The sequence below is a fragment of the Salvelinus sp. IW2-2015 genome, linkage group LG14 (genome assembly GCF_002910315.2).
Source record: "Salvelinus sp. IW2-2015 linkage group LG14, ASM291031v2, whole genome shotgun sequence".
Lineage (NCBI taxonomy): Eukaryota > Metazoa > Chordata > Actinopteri > Salmoniformes > Salmonidae > Salvelinus > Salvelinus sp. IW2-2015.
Window position 1 is genome coordinate 48,953,225 of NC_036854.1, and position 21,441 is coordinate 48,974,665.

The following is a 21,441-nucleotide window of genomic DNA, read 5'->3' on the forward strand; positions in this document are numbered from 1 at the left end:
ATGTGGAGTCTGGCTTTTTTATGGCGGTTTTGGAGTAGTGGCTTCTTCCTTGCTGAGCGGCCTTTCAGGTTATGTCGATATAGGACTCGTTTTACTGTGGATAAAGATACTTTTATACCTGTTTCCTCCAGCATCTTCACAGGGTCCTTTGCTGTTGTTCTGGATTGATTTCACTTTTCGCACCAAAGTACGTTAATCTCTAGGAGACAGAATGTGTCTCCTTCCTGAGCGGTATGATGTCTGTTTGGTCATGGTGTTTATCTTGCATACTATTGTTTGTAGAGATGAACGTGGTACCTTCAGGTGTTTGGAAATTGCTCCCAAGGATGAACCAGACTTGTGGAAGTCTGCAATTATTTTTCTGAGATCTTGGCTGATTTCTTTTGATTTTCCCATGATGTCAAGCAAAGAGGCACTGAATTTGAAGGTAGGCCTTGAAATACATCCACAGGTACATCTCCAATTGACTCAAATTATGTCAATTAGCCTATCAGAAGCTCTAATGCCATGACATAATTTTATTGAATTTTCCAAGTTGCTTAAAGGCACAGCCAAACTTAGTGTATGTAAGCTTCTGACCCACTGGAATTGTGATACAGTAAATTATAAGTGAAATAATCTGTCTGTTAACAATTGTTGGAAAAATGACTTGTGTCATGCACAAAGTAGATGTCCTAACCGACTTGCCAGAACTATAGTTTTTAACAAGACATTTGTGGAGTGGTTGAAAAACTAGTTTTAATGACTCCAACCTAAGTGTATGTTAACTTCTGACTTCAACTGTATCATCGCAAATTTGAACACTACCAACAAATGAGCTGAATCAAAAGCAGAGGAAGGCAGCTTAAAGGGACCAAATTCGGTCTCAATGACCAATGACCTGGGAGATAAACGAACATCGCAAGAGGCTGTATCCTCTACAGAGGCAACATAGGGAGATGGGTAAGCGTACCTTTCTCATTGTGGACTAACTCTTAATAGATGGACAGCTCTTCCGAGACAGAACCATAACACCATGGCTGTACTAAATTCTACGGGGGCGTAAGGTTACGAAAAGGTGGGGAGGTGGGGAATGGAATTATTWAATTTTTTCTCAGTCGGAGGGGGACTGTGGGGGTGGGTCTGGGATGGTTGAGGGGCAGCTATTGGAGAACTGTGTGGGGGATCTTGGAGGGCTGGTGGGAGATCTGTTGATGTGCCCTTGAGCAGGGCGTTGACCCTGGTTGCTTCTGTGTGTCGCTCTGGATGGAAGTCTGTTAGATGACTAATGTGATGTAGTTGTTGAGCACCTTCACTGCAAGTATATTGTAGGTTTTAAATATTCAATAAAAATACATTTAAAAAAACGTGCTGATTAAAAATGTGTTGCGCAATAGCCTATGCCTACACAATTGGGCACTGTGGACTAGGTGTCCAATCTGACACACAGACACGTATAAAAACATTAACTCATTACCTTGAACCTTTCTTACTAGAACCTGCTGTAAATAAACCACTTTTAATCACTTGACTGTCATTCAGAAAGTTATTTTCTGAATCAGCTGATGATTGTTGAACATTTTCCCACAGGCTTAACTATACGGCTGGACACCTAATGCACATCCAACATGTATTATCTCCAAAATACGTTCATTAAAATGAAAATACATTCTAGAAATTAGATATAGGCCAAGATATAGTATAGGCTGTTTTAAGCCTTCAGCCTTTTTATAGGCTACAATATTCTACCCATATGAATGAAAATTAGGCCATAACTGGACCAATTTCTGTAGGCTATACTGTATTTACAATATTCTGCCCATGTGAACGAATGTATATACAATATTTATAGCCATAAATTATTGAATTAAAAGTAGTAAAAATTCACATTATTTCACATTATTCAATAACACTCATAAATCCAACCACGCAAAAAGCTGCAGCTCACTTCACAGCTTCCCCAGGGCTTCACAGCTTCCCCGGGAAACTCGACATATTGTAGCCTCGCAGGGAGGAAAGAGTAGCAGACGAAGGAGTTCGCTTCTGCTGCAGTGTTCGCGGTGGAATATAACTCGTTGCGGCTGTGCTTCGATCCATACCTGAGTCTCCATAATGCTTTCGTTTTTGTTTTGTGTCTTTCTTTATGGAAATCAATTGAGACCTAGGTKCCTTTCACAAGTGAGCCATGAACAATACACAATTTAAAAAAGGCACAAGAGCCAATCCATCAAAGCATGTGCAGTCCTCCAGGCCAAGTTTGATGTGGTCCATCACATTCAATTTTTAAGTGATTAGGTAAGCAACACTTTAAAAATCATCTCTGCATTTTGTAATTCTATCGGCCTAGGGGATACTTGTAGAAAATGTAGAGCAATGACAGAGTACAATACTGTAAAATGTCCCTACCATACTGTAAGAAAGTTAATGTTACTGTAGTCATGTTGGTATTTTACTGTAATTACATGGGATTCGTGCAAGCAGGTTGGCTGCTAGGTATGTGTATATTACAGCATATTTATGAATATTTGTTGTTTTATATCACTTGTGCTTCTAGTGGCCTAAATAAAGGCTTCCAAACTGTCTGTAATAAAAAACAAAACAGATCTGTAAAAAAAACAGATCAAAACGACAATGCTTAACATTCAACCATAAATTATAAGAGTTAATGCAGTCTACGCTGTTTTAAGGTCCTTACCACTGAATAGTGTCTGTTCAAGGTGCGTAGGAGTCAAAGTAAGAATACTTCAAGAGACGGAGAACAGCACACTGTCAAAAAAGGAATAAATACAAAACTGAGGCTTGCATGCAAAATAAAGATGTTTATTAAAACACGGTGCCCAGAAAATATTAGTCAAAGAAAGTGCATGAATGTGCAACAAATATACCCTCTTACAAGGCACACCTCAAAATACACTACATGGCCAAAAGTATGTGGACACCTGCTCGTCGACCATCTCATTCCAAAATCATGGGCATTAATATGGAGTTGGTCCTCCCTTTGCTGCTATAACAGCCTCCAGTCTTATGTGTAGGCTTTCCACTAGATGTTGGAACATTGCTGCGGGGACTTGCTTCCATTCAACCCCAAGAGCATTAGTGAGGTTGGACACTGATGTTGGGCGATTAGGCCTGGCTCGCAGTCGGCGTTCCAATTCATCCCAAAGGTGTTCAATGGGGTTGAGGCCAGTCAAGTTCTTCCACACCGATCTCAACAAACCATTTCTGTATGGACCGGGGGCATTGTCATGCTGAAACAGGAAAGMGCAGGAAAACAGGAAAGGGCCTTCCCCAAACTGTTGCCACAAAGTTGGAAGCACAGAATCGTCTAGAATATCATTGTATGCTGTATGTAGCATTACGATTTAGCCTAGCCCGAACTATGAAAAACAGCCCCAGACCAATAATCCTCCTTCACCAAACTTTACAGTTGGCACTATGCATTGGGGCAGGTAGTGTTCTCCTGCCACCCGCCAAACCCATATGCGTCTGTCGGACTGCCAGATGGTGATGCGTGAGAGCGCGTTTCCACTGCTCCAGAGTCCAATGACSGCGAGCTTTACACCACTCCAGCAGACGCTGGGCATTGCACATGGGGATCTTAGGCTCCTGACGAACAGTTCTTGCGCTGATGTTGCTTCCAGAGGCAGTTTGGAACTCATTAGTGAGTGTTGAAACCGAGAACAGGTGATTTTTACACGCTAAACACTTTAGCACTCTGCGGTCCCGTTCTGTGAGCTTGTGTGGCCTACCACTTTGTGGCTGAGCCGTTGTTGCGCCGAGATGTATCCACTTCACAAAAACAGCACTTGCAGTTGACCGGGGCAGCTCTATCTAGCAGAAATTGAATGAACTGACTTGTTGGAAAGGTGGCATCTTATGACGCCGTCATAATGACGGTGCCACGTTGAAAGTAACTGAGCTCTTCAGTAAGGCCATGCTACTGCCGATGTTTGTCTATGGAGATTGCATGGCTGTGTGCTCGATTTTATACCCCTGTCAGCAATGGGTGTGGCTGAAATAGCCGAATCCACTAATTTGAAGGGGTGTCCACATACTTTTGTATATATAGTGTATGTTAATGAGCCAGAGATTTTTTTTRGCCATCCACAACGTTTTCCCAAAATGCACCATAACTCAGAGTATGCTGCTGTAAATATACAGCAAAACAGGTAATACAGTACTTCACTGTAAAATTGTATTAAACTTTTTTTTCTGTGTTTTCCTGTGTGCGTGTGTGCGTGCGTGCGTGTGTGTGGGTGTGTGCGCGTGCGTGTGCGATGTCTTATGTGCGATGTCTGCTGGGAATGTCCTGTCAACTGTAGAGAAAACAACACATTTACAGTGATAGTTGTCATGGAAACTGGTGTAGGAGCACAACATTATATCAGACAGTCACCTGTCGCTTATGTCACTGCCGTCTCTTCATCTATGATACACTCCCTATTAGATTGTTATAAACTCAATTTGTAAATCTAAAATTCATAATGTATGTTCACACTGAAACAATGGCTTCTCAACATAAAGATAAAATGAATCCCATACTATTCTTGAGCATCCTTTGGAAACAGTTGAGATGAGTACTGCACATTTTRTATATCCCTATTTGTTTCTCCATCTCCTCATCTCACTTCTATTTATTTTCTTTCTTTCCTGTTGTCATTCATTCAGACATAATGTAGCCTACATGTCTGCAGTTCTCTGTATAACTACATGGAGATGTGAAGTTATTTTGTCAGCTTGTATTTTATTTTTAACCAGGCAATTCAATTAAGAACACATTTTTATTTTACAATGACAGCCTACCCCAGCCAAACCCTCCCCCTACAACGCTGCGCCAATTGTGCGCCGCCCTATGGGACTCCCGATCACGGCCGGTTGTGATACAGCCCAGGCTCGAAACAGGGTCTCTAGCACTGAGATGCAGTGCCTTAGACCGCTGCGCCACTCYGGAGTACAGTATATGTGGAGTGTGAAAATAACATGTCCCCTACGTATTTATTTATTTGGACAGTGAAGCTAAAACTTTTACTTTGGCTCCATACTCCAGCATTTTGGATTTAAGATCAAATGTTTTATATGAGGTGACATGTTTTAAATTGAGGGTGTTTTCATACATGCACTCTAAGAAAATATGTATTAGTTAGGGTCGACACATGMTGTGTTACTTTTAACAAAATCACTGTGTTGGAACAGCATGGTTTGTGTACATTTTTCAACACATTTTGTGTAAATTCCTGCAATTAAWGTTAAAAGCTGAAAACCATACAACACACCCTAGATGTGTTAGATTATTGACCAATCACATTGCGGCTCTGAAGTCATCATGCATCTACACTCTTAGAACAGATGTATTWAAAACAACACATGTTGTGTTGCTTTTAGCACATTTAACACATGACCTGTGCACATTTTTCAACACAGTGATTATGTTAAAAGTAACACAACTTGTGTCATCCCTAACTAGACACGCAGATGTGTAATTAATAAATGTGTTTTTTCTTTACCCATATTGTGTCAGAATCCACTTTAAAAGTATGTAAATGGCTGCTGAAGAWGTGTAGAAAAAAGTAACACATTTATTTAATTAATACAGTGAGTGCTCCATACACAAAATCGTACATGAAACCAATTCTGTACATGCAAAATATCCTCCTTGAAATATGTTTTAGTGCTCGTTAGATATGCAGTCCACGGAAACCAACTCAGACAATGTTGTACCTGAGATACAGGAGAACAGACTGTTTTTGGATATGGCAGCCATTTATTGCATACCAGAGGCAAAAATGTACCTCTATCACAGGTGACCAAAAATAACTAACTGAAAGACACCCATGCCCCCACTAAGCCACACATTCAATATAATGTACCTCTACCATAGACCAGTTAAACTGGTACAACACTTCCACTCACGGGTAGCCTAAAACACCATGACAATCCATATTTCATTAGGCCTTATTTTGAGGCCTAGTATAGGCTTATGCAGTGGCCTGAAACTAATGGTTTACAGGCCACATCAGGCCTGCAAGTAGGGTTGCAAAATTCCAGTATCTTTCCCCAAAATTCTCTGAAATTCTGGTTGAAGGAGTCTACATTGTATGGTTTTCAGCTTTTAACACATTAATTGCAGGAAGTGACACAAAATGTGTTGGAAAAAGTACACAAATCATGTGTCAACACGGTGATTGTGTTTAAAGTAACACAACATGTGTTGTCCCTAACTAGACAAACGGATGTGTTAAAAAAATAACACATATTTTCTAAGAGTGTATACGATTTACCATTTAGAAATTAATGCACTTTATCAATRTAGTACCCCCATTTGAAGGTGTCATAAGTGTTTGGAAAAAATTAACTTATAGTGTATTACATTTAGTCAAAGGTTTACTATTTGGTCCCATATTCATTGCAGGCAATGACTTCATCAAGCTTGTGACTCTACAGACTTGTTGGATGCATTTGCACTTAGTTTCGATTGTGTTTTGGATCATGTTGTGTACAATAGAAATGAATGGTAAATAATACCACAGCATCCTACCACAGCCACCCCAACAGTCCCTACACCACCTCACGTGCAAACACATTGGCGGGGACAAAGCTGTTGCTAATTTATTGTGCTAGACACACGGAAGGCTACATTATCAAGGCTATATCTTGTTAAATCTATTTTCTATCAACCCAAAATAAATACCATGTCACAATAGCACAATTTAATAAATKTGTGTATAAATGTGATTTAGGAACACTGAACAGACATGTCATTAAAAAGTTCTCAAAGGAGCTGAAGCTGAAAGATAGTGACTGGTGGTGTGTACAGACAATGGATGAATAGTAATACATAGGATAAACCTAGTAAATGACTGTGAGAAGACAATGTGAAGCTGGTTCAGGACAGCCTAGTGGTTAGAGTGTTGGGCCAGTAGCTGAAAGGTTGCTGGTTCGAAAACCTGAGCCAACAAGGGGAAGATTCTGTTGATGTATCCTCACGCATGGCAATGAACCCTAATCTTCTCCAGGGGTGGGTGCACTGCACTACTATGGCTCACCCTGTAAAACAACACATTTCACTGCACCTATCCGGTGTATGTGCCAATCAAAGATGTCATTTTTATATTCCTAACACCAGGTCCCGAGCCCCAATCTCCCAGCCATCACAGCATGCTCCTTCAGTCCAGAAAACCATTGAATTATTGGCCAGACAGGGGCGACGTCATGGGTTGCCTAGCAACCTGCATTGGGTAAAGTGAGATACCTGCTTATAAGGGAGATAACAGGGTCCCTGATAACATCTCATTTCCGATGATGGCTGGGTGCTTATTGCATTGCTGTCAAAAAATGGTGTCAGCTATTAGCTCCCAAACAGGAACTCAAGCTTACAAGAAACTGCAGGGAACACAAAACCTAAACTTTTTTTGGGACAAAGGTTATGTTRCACCCTCAGAGCAGCACTGTTTAAGCACTGTTGTCAATGCTTTCACAAGTTTGATAACCCATTCTAGTACTCCATTATCCTAACATAGCCTGCAGTACATGACAGGGATGGGCAAAAATGACAAAATACAAATGTTAATTTTTACATGTATATTTTCGTCTTTTAGRTATTATCCAGAGAGACTTTCAATTAGTGCATTCATCTGAAGATGGCTAGGTGCAACAGCAACATATCACAATCGTATCAAGTACATTTTATTTATCAACATTTTTACATTTACATTTAGTTCATTTAGCAGACGCTCTTATCACATCATAGTGCTACAGACCCGGCACCAGGATAAAGTGACTAAGGGGGCAGTTGAAATCAGCAAGGGGGCACAATTTTGGGGCTTTCTTGCATTGGAATTATATTGAATTCTGCTTACAGTGCATTCGGAAAGTGTTCTGACCCCTTAACTATTTRCACATTTTGTTACATAACACACTTATTCTAAAATTGATTAAATTATTTTTCCCCCTCATCAATCTACACACAATAGCCCATAATGACAAAGCAAAAACAGGTGAAATAAAAGTGAAATATTGCATTCACATAAGTATTCCGACCCTTTACTTAGTACTTTGTTGAAGCACCTTAGGCAGCGATTACAGCCTCGAGTCTTCTTGGGTATGACACTACAAGCTTGGCACACCTGTATTTGGGGAGTTTCTCACATTCTACTCTGCAAATCCTCTCAAGCTCTGTCAGGTTGGATGGGGAGCGTTTCGGCACAGCTATTTTCAGGTCTCTCCAGAGATGTTCYATCGGGTTCAAGTCCRGCTCTGGCTGGGCCACTAAAGGACATTCAGAGATTTGTCCCAAAGTCACACCTGTGTTGTCTTGGCTTCCCGCTTAGGGTTGTTGTCCTGTTGGGAGGTGAACCTTCACCCCAGTCTGAGGTCCTGAGTGCAAGGAGCAGGTTTTCATCAAGGATCTCTCTGTACTTTGCTATGTTCATCTTTCCCTCGATCCTGACTAGTCTTCCAGTCCCTGCCACTGAAAAACATCCCCACAGCATGATGCTGCCTCCACCATGCTTCACCGTAGGGATGGTATTGGCCAGGTAATGAGCCTGGTTTCAGACGCGAAGCTTTGCATTCAGGCCAAAGAGTCCAATCTTGGTTTCATCAGACCAGAGAATCTTGTTTCTCATGGTCTGAGAGTCCTTTAGATGCCTTTGGCAAACTCCAAGCGAGCGGTCATGTGCCTTTTACTGAGGAGTGGCTTCCGTCTGGCCACTCTACCATAAAGACCTGATTGGTGGAGTGCTGCAGAGATGATTGTCCTTCTGGAAGGTTCTCCCATCTCCACAGAGAAACCCTGGAGCTCTATCAGAGTGACCATCGGGTTTTTAGTCACCTCCCTCACCATGGCCCTTCTCCCCAGATTGCTCAGTTTGGCTGGGCGGCCAGCTCTAGGAAGAGTCTTGGTGGTTCCAAACTTCTTTCATATAAGAATGATGGAGGCCACTGTGTTCTTGTGGACCTTCAATGCTGCAGGAATTGTTTGGTACCCTACCCCAGATCTGTGCCCTCGACACAATACTGTCTCGTAGCTCTACGGACAATTTCTTCGACCTCATTGCTTGGTTTTTGCTCTGACATGCACTGTCAACTGTGGGACCTTACATAGACAGGTGCCTTTCTAAATCATGTCAAATCAAGAGAGAAATTCACATAGGCTGTTTGTAAAAGATGAATTAATTTTATTTAACCTGGCAAGTCAGTTAAGAACAAACTCTTATTTACAATGATGGCTTACCCCGGCCAAACCCGGATGACCCTGGGCCAATTGTGCGCCGCCCTTTGGGACTCCCAATCACAGGGACTATCATTTGTTTTTCAACAGGACAATGACCGAAAACACACCTCTAGGATGAGTAAGGGCTATTTGACCAAGAAGGAGAGTGATGGAGTGCTGCATCAGATGACCTCCACAATCACCCGACCTCAACCCAATTGAGATGGTTTGGGATGAGTTGGACTGCAGAGTGAAGGAAAAGCCCAACAAGTGCTCATTATATGTGGGAACTCCTTCAATGATGTTGGAAAAACATTCCTCATGAAGCTGATTAAGAGAATGCCAAGAGTGTGCAAAGCTGTGATCAGGCAAAGGGTGGCTACTTTGACAAAGGGTGGCTACTTTGACAAAGGGTGGCTACTTTGTTTAACAATTTTTTTGGTTACTACCTGATTCCATATGTATTATTTCATAGTTCTACAATGTAGAAAATAGTAAAAATAAAGAAAAACCCTTGAATGAGTAGGTGTCTCCAAACTTTTGACTGGTTACTGTATGTGTGACATTTGTTTTGATTTAGAATGGACCATTATCATGCACCTGTATCGAAACAGGTTCACCGGGAAAAAATACCACCATACACATAAATAGCAAATGGAGGACCCTTTTCCCCGTGGTTTATTTCCATGCCAGCCAGGTAGTCTATACTCCTCTTGTAAATATAAGCAATGCGCTTAATATTAGGAAAGTTGAGAAATAAATCATTTAGGCCTAGCCTTTAGAAAGCTGATGGGATCCTCTTATTTTTATTAGTGGCTATCACTCTGTTTTCTCCCGCAATTGCATAGCCTATAGAAATGTTGCGCAACATGAGCTCATGGGCTCTCATGAAGTGTTTGATTCGATTTTCGAATACATTTGCATTGATGTCAGCGTGATTAGAGGGACAATAGAGTGCTATAAGTACCAGGCAGTTAGCAAGTTTGGTAGGCTACTAATGACCAGCAGCAGCATCAGATCTTGGAGAAGCCTAATTACGTGACTAAACGGTCATGGGGAATTTGACTGCCTTCGTGACTAGAGACCGCAGGTGTGGCAGTAATGTGGTCACTGCAACAGCCCTTACAGTGAAAAATACTTACTTACAATCCCTTAATTAACCAACAATGCAGTTCAAGAAATAGTTAAGAAAATATTTACTAAATAAACCTAAGTAAAAAAGGAAATAAATAGCAGCACAATAAAAGAATAATAACAAGGCTATAAACAGAGGATACCGGTACCGAGTCAATGTGCGGGGGTAAAGGTTAGTCAAGGTAATTTGTACATGTAGGTAGGGGTAAAGTGACTATGCATAGATAATAAACAGTGAGTAGCACCAGTGGGGGTAAATAGATGTGAATAGATCTGAGTTTAGTGTCGCTCGCCAGTTTCTGCAGACTGAAATTGCCCACTCTGCCTCCAATGAAGACAAATGGACCCCACCTGATATCCTGTAACGATTCTCTGGGCCTCTCTCTGCTATGCTGACTGTGATTACTGCACTGAAATATGGAATGACTTTTGGGGTGTCCACAGCTACAATGTGTTCAGTCAGCACAGAAGAAGCATGTTACACCCGAGGAAAACTCAAGTTTCCAACTGGCATTTGAGAGGGATCTTACAAGAAGAGTTTGGTGAGAATGGAATGATCAATTACTCAGGAAGTTCCCCAGAGCATCAAGGAGCCAGCAACTCTTTCGAAAAGGAAAAAAAACGGGCTCCGAAATGTTCAGATTTTTTAAAATGTTATACAATCAGAAAACTTTTTCTTTTCCCAGATCATTTTTTCCTCCTGGAAAGGAAAGAGAGAATGGCTCTCTCGACACAGCAGCAGGCCCCAGTGAAACAGACACAGGGACAGGCAGACAGACACTTTCATTACATGAATCATGAGGATAATGTACTGTACCTTACTGTCTGATCAAATCATGGTTTTAGCATCCTAAAAATGTTGACATTTTTATTGAGGTAAATGAATGTGCAACCCACACCGATGCAACCAATGCATTAATTTTACTCCCACAGCTAGTTGTCAAAGGGTCGCAAAATGTGACTAAATGGTCGCAGCCTGGAGCCCTGCCCTGTAGGATTTTTACTATCGGCATACTCTCTAACTTTTGTTTTACTTCACTGAAAAAGGCCTCAATTTTCACAATCAACATTAGCCTAGGCTCCTCTCTCACTTTCTCTCTCTCCTTAGCAGCAGGGCAGCCCTGGACAAATTGGCCCGCTACAATTTTACTTATGGGTTTTCATTTATTTTATTGGCCAAAAGCCAGCAATTATCGGCTAATGGAAACCCTGTGCCCCAGTGGCTTTCCATAGCCAACGTACACACACCGTGGCATGTTCTGTCCATTGTGCTGACACAGCGCAGTGGAGATACAAATTTTGCATCAACTTGTCACGCAATCTTTTTTTGCTACACTCTTAGAAAAAATMTGTTAGATATAGAACCTTTTGAATCTTTGGAAGAGATTAAATAACCCTTTTCTAAAGGTTCTATATATAAACCCAGTGCATGCAAATAACCTTGAGGGTTAAATCCCTACCCCAGAGTGCAGTGAGGATTTTAGAAATCAACAGCTAACAAAGCTAAACCAGTCCCATCAAACTCTGAAAGGACAGCTAACATACACTTTTAATTTGTTTTAGCCATTTTCCATTGACATTTATATCCATATTAATGATGCTGCTATATGATTTCACCTGGTCAGAAAAATGGCTAGCTGACGTCCAACACCGTTAGCTCTCTACGGCAAGGGAATGATGAAATTCAAATTTTGCAACACTGTTGCCAAGGTCTGAGTGGCAACAGCAAGGTTCATACAAACCTGTGCTGTTGCAAAGTAAATGCTAGCTAGAAGCAAGAGGAAATAATATGTTTAATGAAAGCATTCACTCATAGATTTAAAAAAAAGTTATTTATATGACCTTTTGGTTAATTCAAAATCTAACTGCCATTACGATTCAAAAACCAACTGCCAATCCATTCCAGCATGACGACGCAAAAGGACAGTTGTTGAACCAACTTGGAAGTAGCCTACCAATAAGAACGTTATTTTTCAATCTATTAAGGTAAGCAAAGTTTCTTATTTAATTCAAATATATGAAGCCAAAGTCATATGATAAACTGTAGGCTAGATAAATAAAGTTGAAACTTTATTAGAATTTGGGAATGTTTGTAAGTTAACTAGCTAGCTAACTTAGCTAAACAGAAGAAGTGAGGCTATGTTAACTCATCACTTTACAAGCTAGCCAGATAATTATTTAAAGTACACTTTTTTTCTTATTATGGTATATACCAAATAGAGCTACGGACCCAGCCTGACATTGGCAATTAGCTAATTGTTTATTTTATTTCAGTTTTTGTGTGAAGTCAATTGAGGGTACTACCCTATCTTTCATGAAGCCATTAGAAGACTTTTGCTGACTGTGATTATTTATAATAAATTATGTATAATAAGTCTGGGTGATTCAATAGCCTAGTTAATCCTTACAGTTGGGAGTTGGAGTCAATATCATCGTAAAATATGTCCATGGTGTTAAATACAGTCTGTGATCAAACTTAAAATGTATAAGTTGATGGTTCGAAATACGGGATGCCAAGGTCATATTTTTCCATATCCTGTTGCAGTTAAAGGGTTCTTCAGATTCAATTAGATATGTGGACCATACTTTTTTAATAGCTAGCTCAGAGTATGAGTTTTCCAAAAGTTGTTTATATATTATAGAGATCTGTCCTTTTGGGATCCCAGATAAATCCCATCATTGGATTGTTCGGTAGTTGGGTTTCCCAATAAGTTATAAATATAGACACAAATATTTTCCTGGTAATGGGTATGTGTCTTTTAAATCTTGGAATGTTCTCAAATCAAATCAAATGTTCTTTGTCAAATGCGCCACATTTTTCACATGTTAATTAACTAGGCAAGTCAGTTAAGAACAAATTCTTATTTTCAATGACAGCCTAGAAACTGCCTTGTTCAGGGGCAGAACGACACAGAGTTTTACCTTGTCAGCTCGGGGATTCAATCTTGCAACCTTTCGGTTACTAGTCCAATGCTCTAACCACTAGACTACCTGCCGCCCCAGGTGTAGACTTTACCGTGAAATGTTACTTACCAGCCCTTAACCAGTTCTGGAAAGAGTTAAGAAAATATTTACTAAATAAACTAAAGTAAGAAATTATAAAAAGTAACACAATAAAATAACAATAACGAGGCTATATACAGGGGGAACACGATGTTGTACACGTCAATCCAGAGAATCCCAAACATGATCAATGGGTGACATGCCTGATGAGTATGCAGGTGTCATGACTGTCCTGTYAGGATCACAATGGGTCAGATCAGCTTGGCAATGATTGACAATAACCAGACCTTCTCTCACCCACAGAAAAGGGGAGGAGGGAACTGGGTCCGGTTTGACAGTTCACACCCTCTTGTAAATTACAGGAGAAGGGGAGGGGGCTCTTTCTCCCCCTTTAGTATCAACCAAAGGAATATCTTTGTTTCACAGACAGTTTTAACTCTTAAACTCTAACACGGTCAAAAGTAGATACTGGATCAATATTTCTAACATAAGAATGTGGGGAATGGTCAGTGGGGAGCTATAGAAAACTAATGTCATGTTGTTTTTTATTTTGTGATGTCATTAAAATTGGTAGAAAATAAATACTGTAACTTAAAGTATTTACACTACAGGTATGAAGTCTCCATCTTTAACGTTGAAAAAATATGAACGTTTTTTTTTAAAGATAGGAATGTGATTTTAGGAGGTATGAGAGAATCTATCTCCTATAAACTGTGCATAAGTAAGTAGCCACACCCCGAGGGAGGTCGGAGAGTGTGTCAGACGGAACAATCCCCTTTTGACGAGAGTGCATAAAAATCATTGACAGCAAAATTATATTGAACTTTAAGGAGTTCCATATATTAAGCAATGATAGAACCCTTTTTGGTTCTATAAGGAACCTTTTTTTCTAAGAGTGTATTTTTATATAGGGACATAAAATTAAAACTGAGGGGGCGCAAGTTTCAACTGATGGCGCTCAGCCCCCTTATTCCCCCTCATGCAGCCGGGTACTTAAGGCTATCAGACATCTGATACCAATGCAGGGTGAAAGGGGAGGGGGGGCACAAGATGTGAACTACTATAAAAAATGGTATAGAAAAGTATTTTGTATTTAGAAAATACAAATGACAGTATTTTTAAAAAAAATACCGCCCCTCCATCATCACTACTCTGGACAGTTCTGACAATTACAAATACCTAGGTGTCTGGTTAGACTGTACACTCTCCTTCCAGACTCACATTAAGCATCACCAATCCAAATTTAAATCTAGAATCAGCTTCCTATTTCACAACAAAGCCTCCTTCACTCATGCAACCAAACATACCCTCGTAAAACTGACTATCCTACCGATCCTTGACTCTGGCGATGTCATTAACAAAATAGCCTCCAACACTCTACTCAACAAATTGGATGCAGTCTATCACAGTGCCATCCGTTTTGTCACCAAAGCCCCATATACTACCCACCACTGCGACCTGTATGCTCTCGTTGGCTGGCCCTCGCTTCATATTCATCGCCAAACCCACTGGCTCCAGGTCATCTATAATGCTTTGCTAGGTAAAGCCCCGCCTTATCTCAGCTCACTGGTCACCATAGCAGCATCCACCTGTAGCACGCGCTCCAGCAGATATATTTCACTGGTCACCCCCAAAGCCAATTCCTCCTTTGGTCGCCTTTCCTTCCAGTTCTCTGCTGCCAATGACTGGAACGAATTGCAAAAATCACTGAAGCTGGAGACTCATATCTCCCTCACTAACTTTAAGCATCAGCAGTCAGAGCAGCTCACAGACCATTGCACCTGTACATAGCCCATCTGTAAATAGCCCATCCAACTACCTCATCCCCATAATGCTATTTTTTTGTTTGTTGCTTCTTTGCACCCCAGTAGCTCTACTTGCACATTCATCTTCTGCACATCTTTCACTCCAGTGTATAATTGCTAAATTGTAATTACTTCGCCACTATGGCCTATTTATTGCCTTACCTCCCTAATCTTACCTCATTTGCACACACTGTATATAGATTTTTCTATTGTGTTATTGACTGTACGTTTCTTTATTCCATGTGTAACTCTGTGTTGTTGTTTGTGTCGCACTGCTTTGCTTTATCTTGGCCAGGTCGCAGTTGTAAATGAGTACTTGTTCTCAACTGGCCTACCTGGTTAAATAAAGGTGAAATAAATATACATTTTTTTAAATGACCAAGAACCCGATGGTTACGTTGACAGTGCTCTAAAGTTCCTCTGTTGAGATGGGAGAACCTTCCAGAAGGACAACCATCTCTGCAGTACTCCACCAATCAGGCCTTTATGGTTGAGTGGCCAGACGGAAGCCACTCCTCAGTAAAAGGCACATGACAGCCTGCTTGGAGTTTGCCAAAAGGCACCTAAAGACTCTCAGACCATGGGAAACAAGATTCTCTGGTCTGATGAAACCAAGATTGAACTTTTTGGCCTGAATGCAGTGTCATGTTTGATGGAAACCTGGCACCATCCCTATGGTGAAGCACGGTGGTGGCAGCATCATGCTGTGGGGATGTTTTTCAGTGGCAGGGACTGGGAGACTAGTCAGGACTGAGGCAAAGATGAACAGAGCAAAGTACTCAGAGATCCTTGATGAAAATCTGCTCCAGAGCGCACATGACCTCAGATTGGAGCAAAGGTTCACCTTCCAACAGGACAACAACCCTAAGCGCACAGCCAAGACAACGCAGGAGTGGCTTCGAGACAAGTRTCTGAATGTCCTTGAGTGGCACAGCCAGAGCCCGGACTTGAACCCGATCAAACATCATTGGAGAGACCTGAAAATAGCTGTGCAGCAATGCTCCTCATCCAATCTGACAGAGCTTGACAGGATCTGCAGAGAGGAATAAGATAAACTCCCCAAATACAGGTGTGCCAAGCTTGTAGCGTCATACCCAAGAAGGCTTGAGGCTGTAATCGCTGCCAAAGGTGCTTCAACAGAGTACTGAGTAAAGAGTCTGAATACTTATGTAAATGTGATTTAAAAAATAAACACATTTTTTATACATTTGCAAACATTTCTAAATACCTGTTTTTCTTTGTCATTATGGGGTATTGTGTTTAGATTGATTAGGAATAAAAACAATTTAATCGTTTTTAGAGTAAGGCTGTAGCGTAACAAAATGTGGACAAAGTCCAAGGGGTCTGAATACTTTCCGAATGCACTGCATGTAACAGAAATACTGACCATCGCTGGTAGATGATCTGTTTGTTGACAGTGTGTATGTGTGTGTTCTCTCATAGACAGAGTGTTTGGAAGGTGTCTGGAGTTACCCAGTGCGGACCTATACACCTATGATGTGTCAGCCTCTGCTCTACAGCGCCTCAGGACTCTCCTCCAGAAACTGTCCCACAGAGGTACTGTCGGTTTGTCTCTCTTCTTGCCTGCTTGTCTTTCTGTCTGTCTCGCTGTCCCTGTACAGATGTGTGTGTATGTCTGATTGGTCAGTCTGTCCTGTCGACATTATAAAACAGATTCAGCTCTTATGTGAAAGCAAACCAAACAGCCGGATTACACATTTGGCCCAGAGGTAAAGGACAGGTCATTTGCCTCATACAGGCCATTGTTCCCTGATCATATAACGGCAATAGGAATCTAATTGACTCGTACGATTGCAGGACATTTAGTGCTTATTTTGTGGATGAGTGACTGTGCTGCATGCGGCGTAATTGCGTTAGATTTCCTCTCCTGCTCAATGAATGAGAGCACAGCAGCTAATGTGCTCGTTAAACAGGGTAGATACAGGAGAACAGGACACAAAACAGGCCCAAGGATGTCCTCAAACAACAGGAGAGAGAGAACATAGTTGGAAAATATTGTCTGTGCAGGGACGCAACTTATATTCTCCTGTATTTACCCCCCCAAAAATGAAACGTTAATTAGCTACTAATGTGGCTATCATAAAGATCTACAAATGCCATGATGATCTGGACGAGACTGTCGACTCGAGAACAATGGTAAAAATCTCTGGATTAATTGTCTAATGTTAGCTAAATGTAGTAATTAATAAATTGGCCAAATGTCTTTAAATGGACAATTCTGTGAACTGCCTTGTGCAAGTTTTAAGTTGACACGATACCTGTTAGCAAAGGTGCCAGCTAGAGATGACGTGCAGGAGCTTGCAGGGATTTGTAGTTTTGCATGATGTCTACCTTGACGCTAATTAGCATTTTCAAATCTGAGAGTAAATAGAGTCGAATATATTGATTAAATATTTACATGGTTATCAAAACGTCACTCCAGGGTAAGCCTACATGAAACACAGCCCTTATTTTAAGTGTTTCTAAAATCCCCGATGGGAAAAATGAATGGTGGAAAAACAATTGGAACCATTTCCCTGTTTGACCATTACCCAGTTTTATGGGCATTATAACACCTCCACTGTGGGGCTTTATATTAGAGATCTGCATACCACACCCGTTGGCTTTCTGTCCGATTCCCACCCGCTACCACAAGAACTGGTTGCCAGACTCCCACCCACTACCAAAACAACTGGTCCCAAACCCAATTGCAGTCCCGCAATGTTATTTTAGGCAGTTCACTTGCCAGCCATGGTCGAGGAATTTTGAGCCCTGCATGCAATATCAAATGCGCAAAAATAACTTAAGAAATAGGTTAAATTACAAGAGATGCTCATATGGCATCTCAAATATGAAATACATTTTGATTTAACCATTTTTTAGWTACTACATGATTCCTTGTGTTTTTTCCTATTTTTGATGTCTTCTCTATTATTCTAGAATGTAGAAATAGTACAAAATAAATGAAAACCCTGGAATGAGTAGGTGTGTACAAACGTTTGAATAGTAGTATATATATATATATGCAGTTGAAGTCGGAAGTTTACATATACAGTGGGGCAAAAAAGTATTTAGTCAGCCACCAATTGTGCAAGTTCTCCCACTTAAAGAGATGAGAGAGGCCTGTAATTTTCATCATAGGTACACTTCAACTATGACAGACAAAATGAGAAAAAAAATCCAGAAAATCACATTGTAGGATTTTTAAAGAATTTATTTGCAAATTATGGTTGAAAATAAGTATTTGGTCACCTACAAAAAAGCAAGATTTCTGGCTCTCACAGACCTGTAACTTCTTCTTTAAGAGGCTCCTCTGTCCTCTACTTGTTGCCTGTATTAATGGCACCTGTTTGAACGTGTTATCAGTATAAAAGACACCTGTCCACAACCTCAAACAGTCACACTCCAAACTTCACTATGGCCAAGACCAAAGAGCTGTCAAAGGACATCAGAAACAAAATTGTAGACCTGCACCAGGCTGGGAAGACTGAATCTGCAATAGGTAAGCAGCTTTGTTTGAAGAAATCAACTGTGGGAGCAATTATTAGGAAATGGAAGACATACAACACCACTGATAATCTCCCTCGATCTGGGGCTCCACGCAAGATCTCACCCCGTGGGGTCAAAATGATCACAAGAACGGTGAGCAAAAATCCCAGAACCACACGGGGGGACCTAGTGAATGACCTGCAGAGAGCTGGGACCAAAGTAACAAAGCCTACCATCAGTAACACACTACGCCGCCAGGGACTCAAATCCTGCAGTGCCAGACGTGTCCCCCTGCTTAAGCAGTACATGTCCAGGCCCGTCTGAAGTTTGCTAGAGAGCATTTGGATGATCCAGAAGAAGATTGGGAGAATGTCATATGGTCAGATGAAACCAAAATAGAACTTTTTGGTAAAAACTCAACTCGTCGTGTTTGGAGGACAAAGAATGCTGAGTTGCATCCAAAGAACACCATACCTACTGTGAAGCATGGGGGTGGAAACATCATGCTTTGGGGCTGCTATTTTTCTGCAAAGGGACCAGGACGACTGATCCGTGTAAAGGAAAGAAAGAATGGGGCCATGTATCGTGAGATTTTGAGTGAAAACCTCCTTCCATCAGCAAGGGCATTGAAGATGAAACGTGGCTGGGTCTTTCAGCATGACAATGATCCCAAACACACCGCCCGGGCAACGAAGGAGTGGCTTCGTAAGAAGCATTTCAAGGTCCTGGAGTGGCCTAGCCAGTCTCCAGATCTCAACCCCATAGAAAATCTTTGGAGGGAGTTGAAAGTCCGTGTTGCTCAGCAACAGCCCCAAAACATCACTGCTCTAGAGGAGATCTGCATGGAGGAATGGGCTAAAATACCAGCAACAGTGTGTGAAAACCTTGTGAAGACTTACAGAAATGTTTGACCTCTGTCATTGCCAACAAAGGTATATAACCAAGTATTGAGATAAACTTTTGTTATTGACCAAATACTTATTCTTCCACCATAATTTGCAAATAAATTCTTTAAAAATCCTACAATGTGATTTTCTGGATTTTTTTTCTCATTTTGTCTGTCATAGTTGAAGTGTACCTATGATGAAAATTACAGGCCTCTCTCATCTTTTTAAGTGGGAGAACTTGCACAATTGGTGGCTGACTAAATACTTTTTTGCCCCACTGTACTTAGGTTGGAGTSCTTAAAACWAATTTTTCAACCACTCTACAAATTTCTTGTTAACAAACTATAGTTTTGGCAAGTTGGTCAGTACATCTACTTTGTGCATGACAAGTCATTTTTCCAACAATTGTTTTACAGACAGATTATTTCACTTATAATTCACTGTATCACAATTCCAGTGGGTTAGAAGTTTACATATACACTAAGTTGACTGTGCCTTTCAACAGCTTGGAAAATTCGAGAAAATGATGTCATGGCTTTAGAAGATTCTGATAGGCTAATTGACATAATTTGAGTCAATTGGAGGTGTACCTGTGGATGTATTTCAAGGACGACCTTCAAACTCTGTGCCTCTTTGCTTGACTGGGAAAATGGGAAAATCTAAAGAAATCAGCCAAGACCTCAGAAAAACAATTGTAGACCTCCACAAGTCTGGTTCATCCTTGGGAGCAATTTCCAAACGCCTGAAGGTACCACGTTCATCTGTACAAACAATAGTACGCAAGTATAAACACCATGGGACCACGCAGCCGTCATACCGCTCAGGAAGGAGACTCGTTCTGTCTCCTAGAGATGAATGTACTTTGGCGCGAAAAGTGCAAATAGATCCCAGATCAACAGCAAAGGACCTTGTGAAGATGCTGGAGGAAACAGGTACAAAAGTATCTATATCCACAGTAAAACGAGTCGTATATCGACATAACCTGAAAGGCCACTCAGCAAGGAGTCTGATGAAACAAAAATATAACTGTTTGGCCGCAATGACCATCATTATGTTTGGAGGAAAAAGGGGGAGGCTTACAAGCCGAAGAACACCATCCCGACCGTGAAGCACAGGGGTGGCAGCATCATGTTGTGGGTGTGCTTTGCAGCAAAAAGGTTTGGTGCACTTCACAAAATAGATGGCATCATGAGGCAAGAAAATTATGTGGGTATATTGAAGCAACATCTCAAGACGTCAGTCAGGAAGTTAAAGCTTGGTCGCAAATGGGTCTTCCAAATGGACAATGACCCCAAGCATACTTCCAAAGTTGTGGCAAAATGGCTTAAGGACAAGAAAGTCAAGGTATTGGAGTGGCCATCACAAAGCCCTGACCTCAATCCTATGGAAATTTTTTGGGCAGAACTGAAAAAGCATGTGCGAGCAAGGAGGCCTACAAACCTGACTTAGTTACACCCGCTCTGTCAGGAGGAATGGGACAAAATTCACCCAACTTATTGTGGGTAGCTTGTGGAAGGCTACCCGAAACGTTTGACCCAAGTTAAACAATTTAAAGCCAATGCTACAAAATACTAATTGAGTGTATGTAAACTTCTGACCCACTGGGATTGTGATGAAAGAAATAAAATCTGAAATTAATCATTCTCTCTACTATTATTCTGATATTTCACATTCTTAAAATAATGTGGTAATCCTAACTGACCTAAAACGGAATATTTACTAAGATTAAATGTCAGCAATTGTGAAAAACTGAGTTGAAATGTATTTGGCTAAGGTGTAAACTTCCGACTTCAACTGTGTGTATATCCATATATATATATAGTTCCTTGGCGTCCACATCACCAACAAACTAACATGGTCCACGACAAAACCTATTCCCCCTCAGGAGACTTAAAAGATTTGGCATGAGTCCTCAGATCCTCAAAAGGTTCCA

At 41.0% G+C, this 21,441-nt stretch overlaps 1 protein-coding gene across 2 annotated transcripts in view; it reads left to right on the forward strand.

Moving 5' to 3' along the window:
- Positions 1-21,441, forward strand: part of LOC111973158 (receptor-type tyrosine-protein phosphatase N2) — a 275,436-nt gene that overhangs the window by 58,443 nt on the left and 195,552 nt on the right. For both annotated transcript variants that reach the window (XR_011480953.1, XM_024000412.2), the window contains exon 3: positions 16,576-16,689. Coding sequence is in view for 1 of the 2 variants with exons in the window: in XM_024000412.2 (XP_023856180.1) it covers positions 16,576-16,689 (114 nt within the window). In the remaining variant the exon portion in view is untranslated. The remainder of the gene's footprint in view (positions 1-16,575; positions 16,690-21,441) is intronic.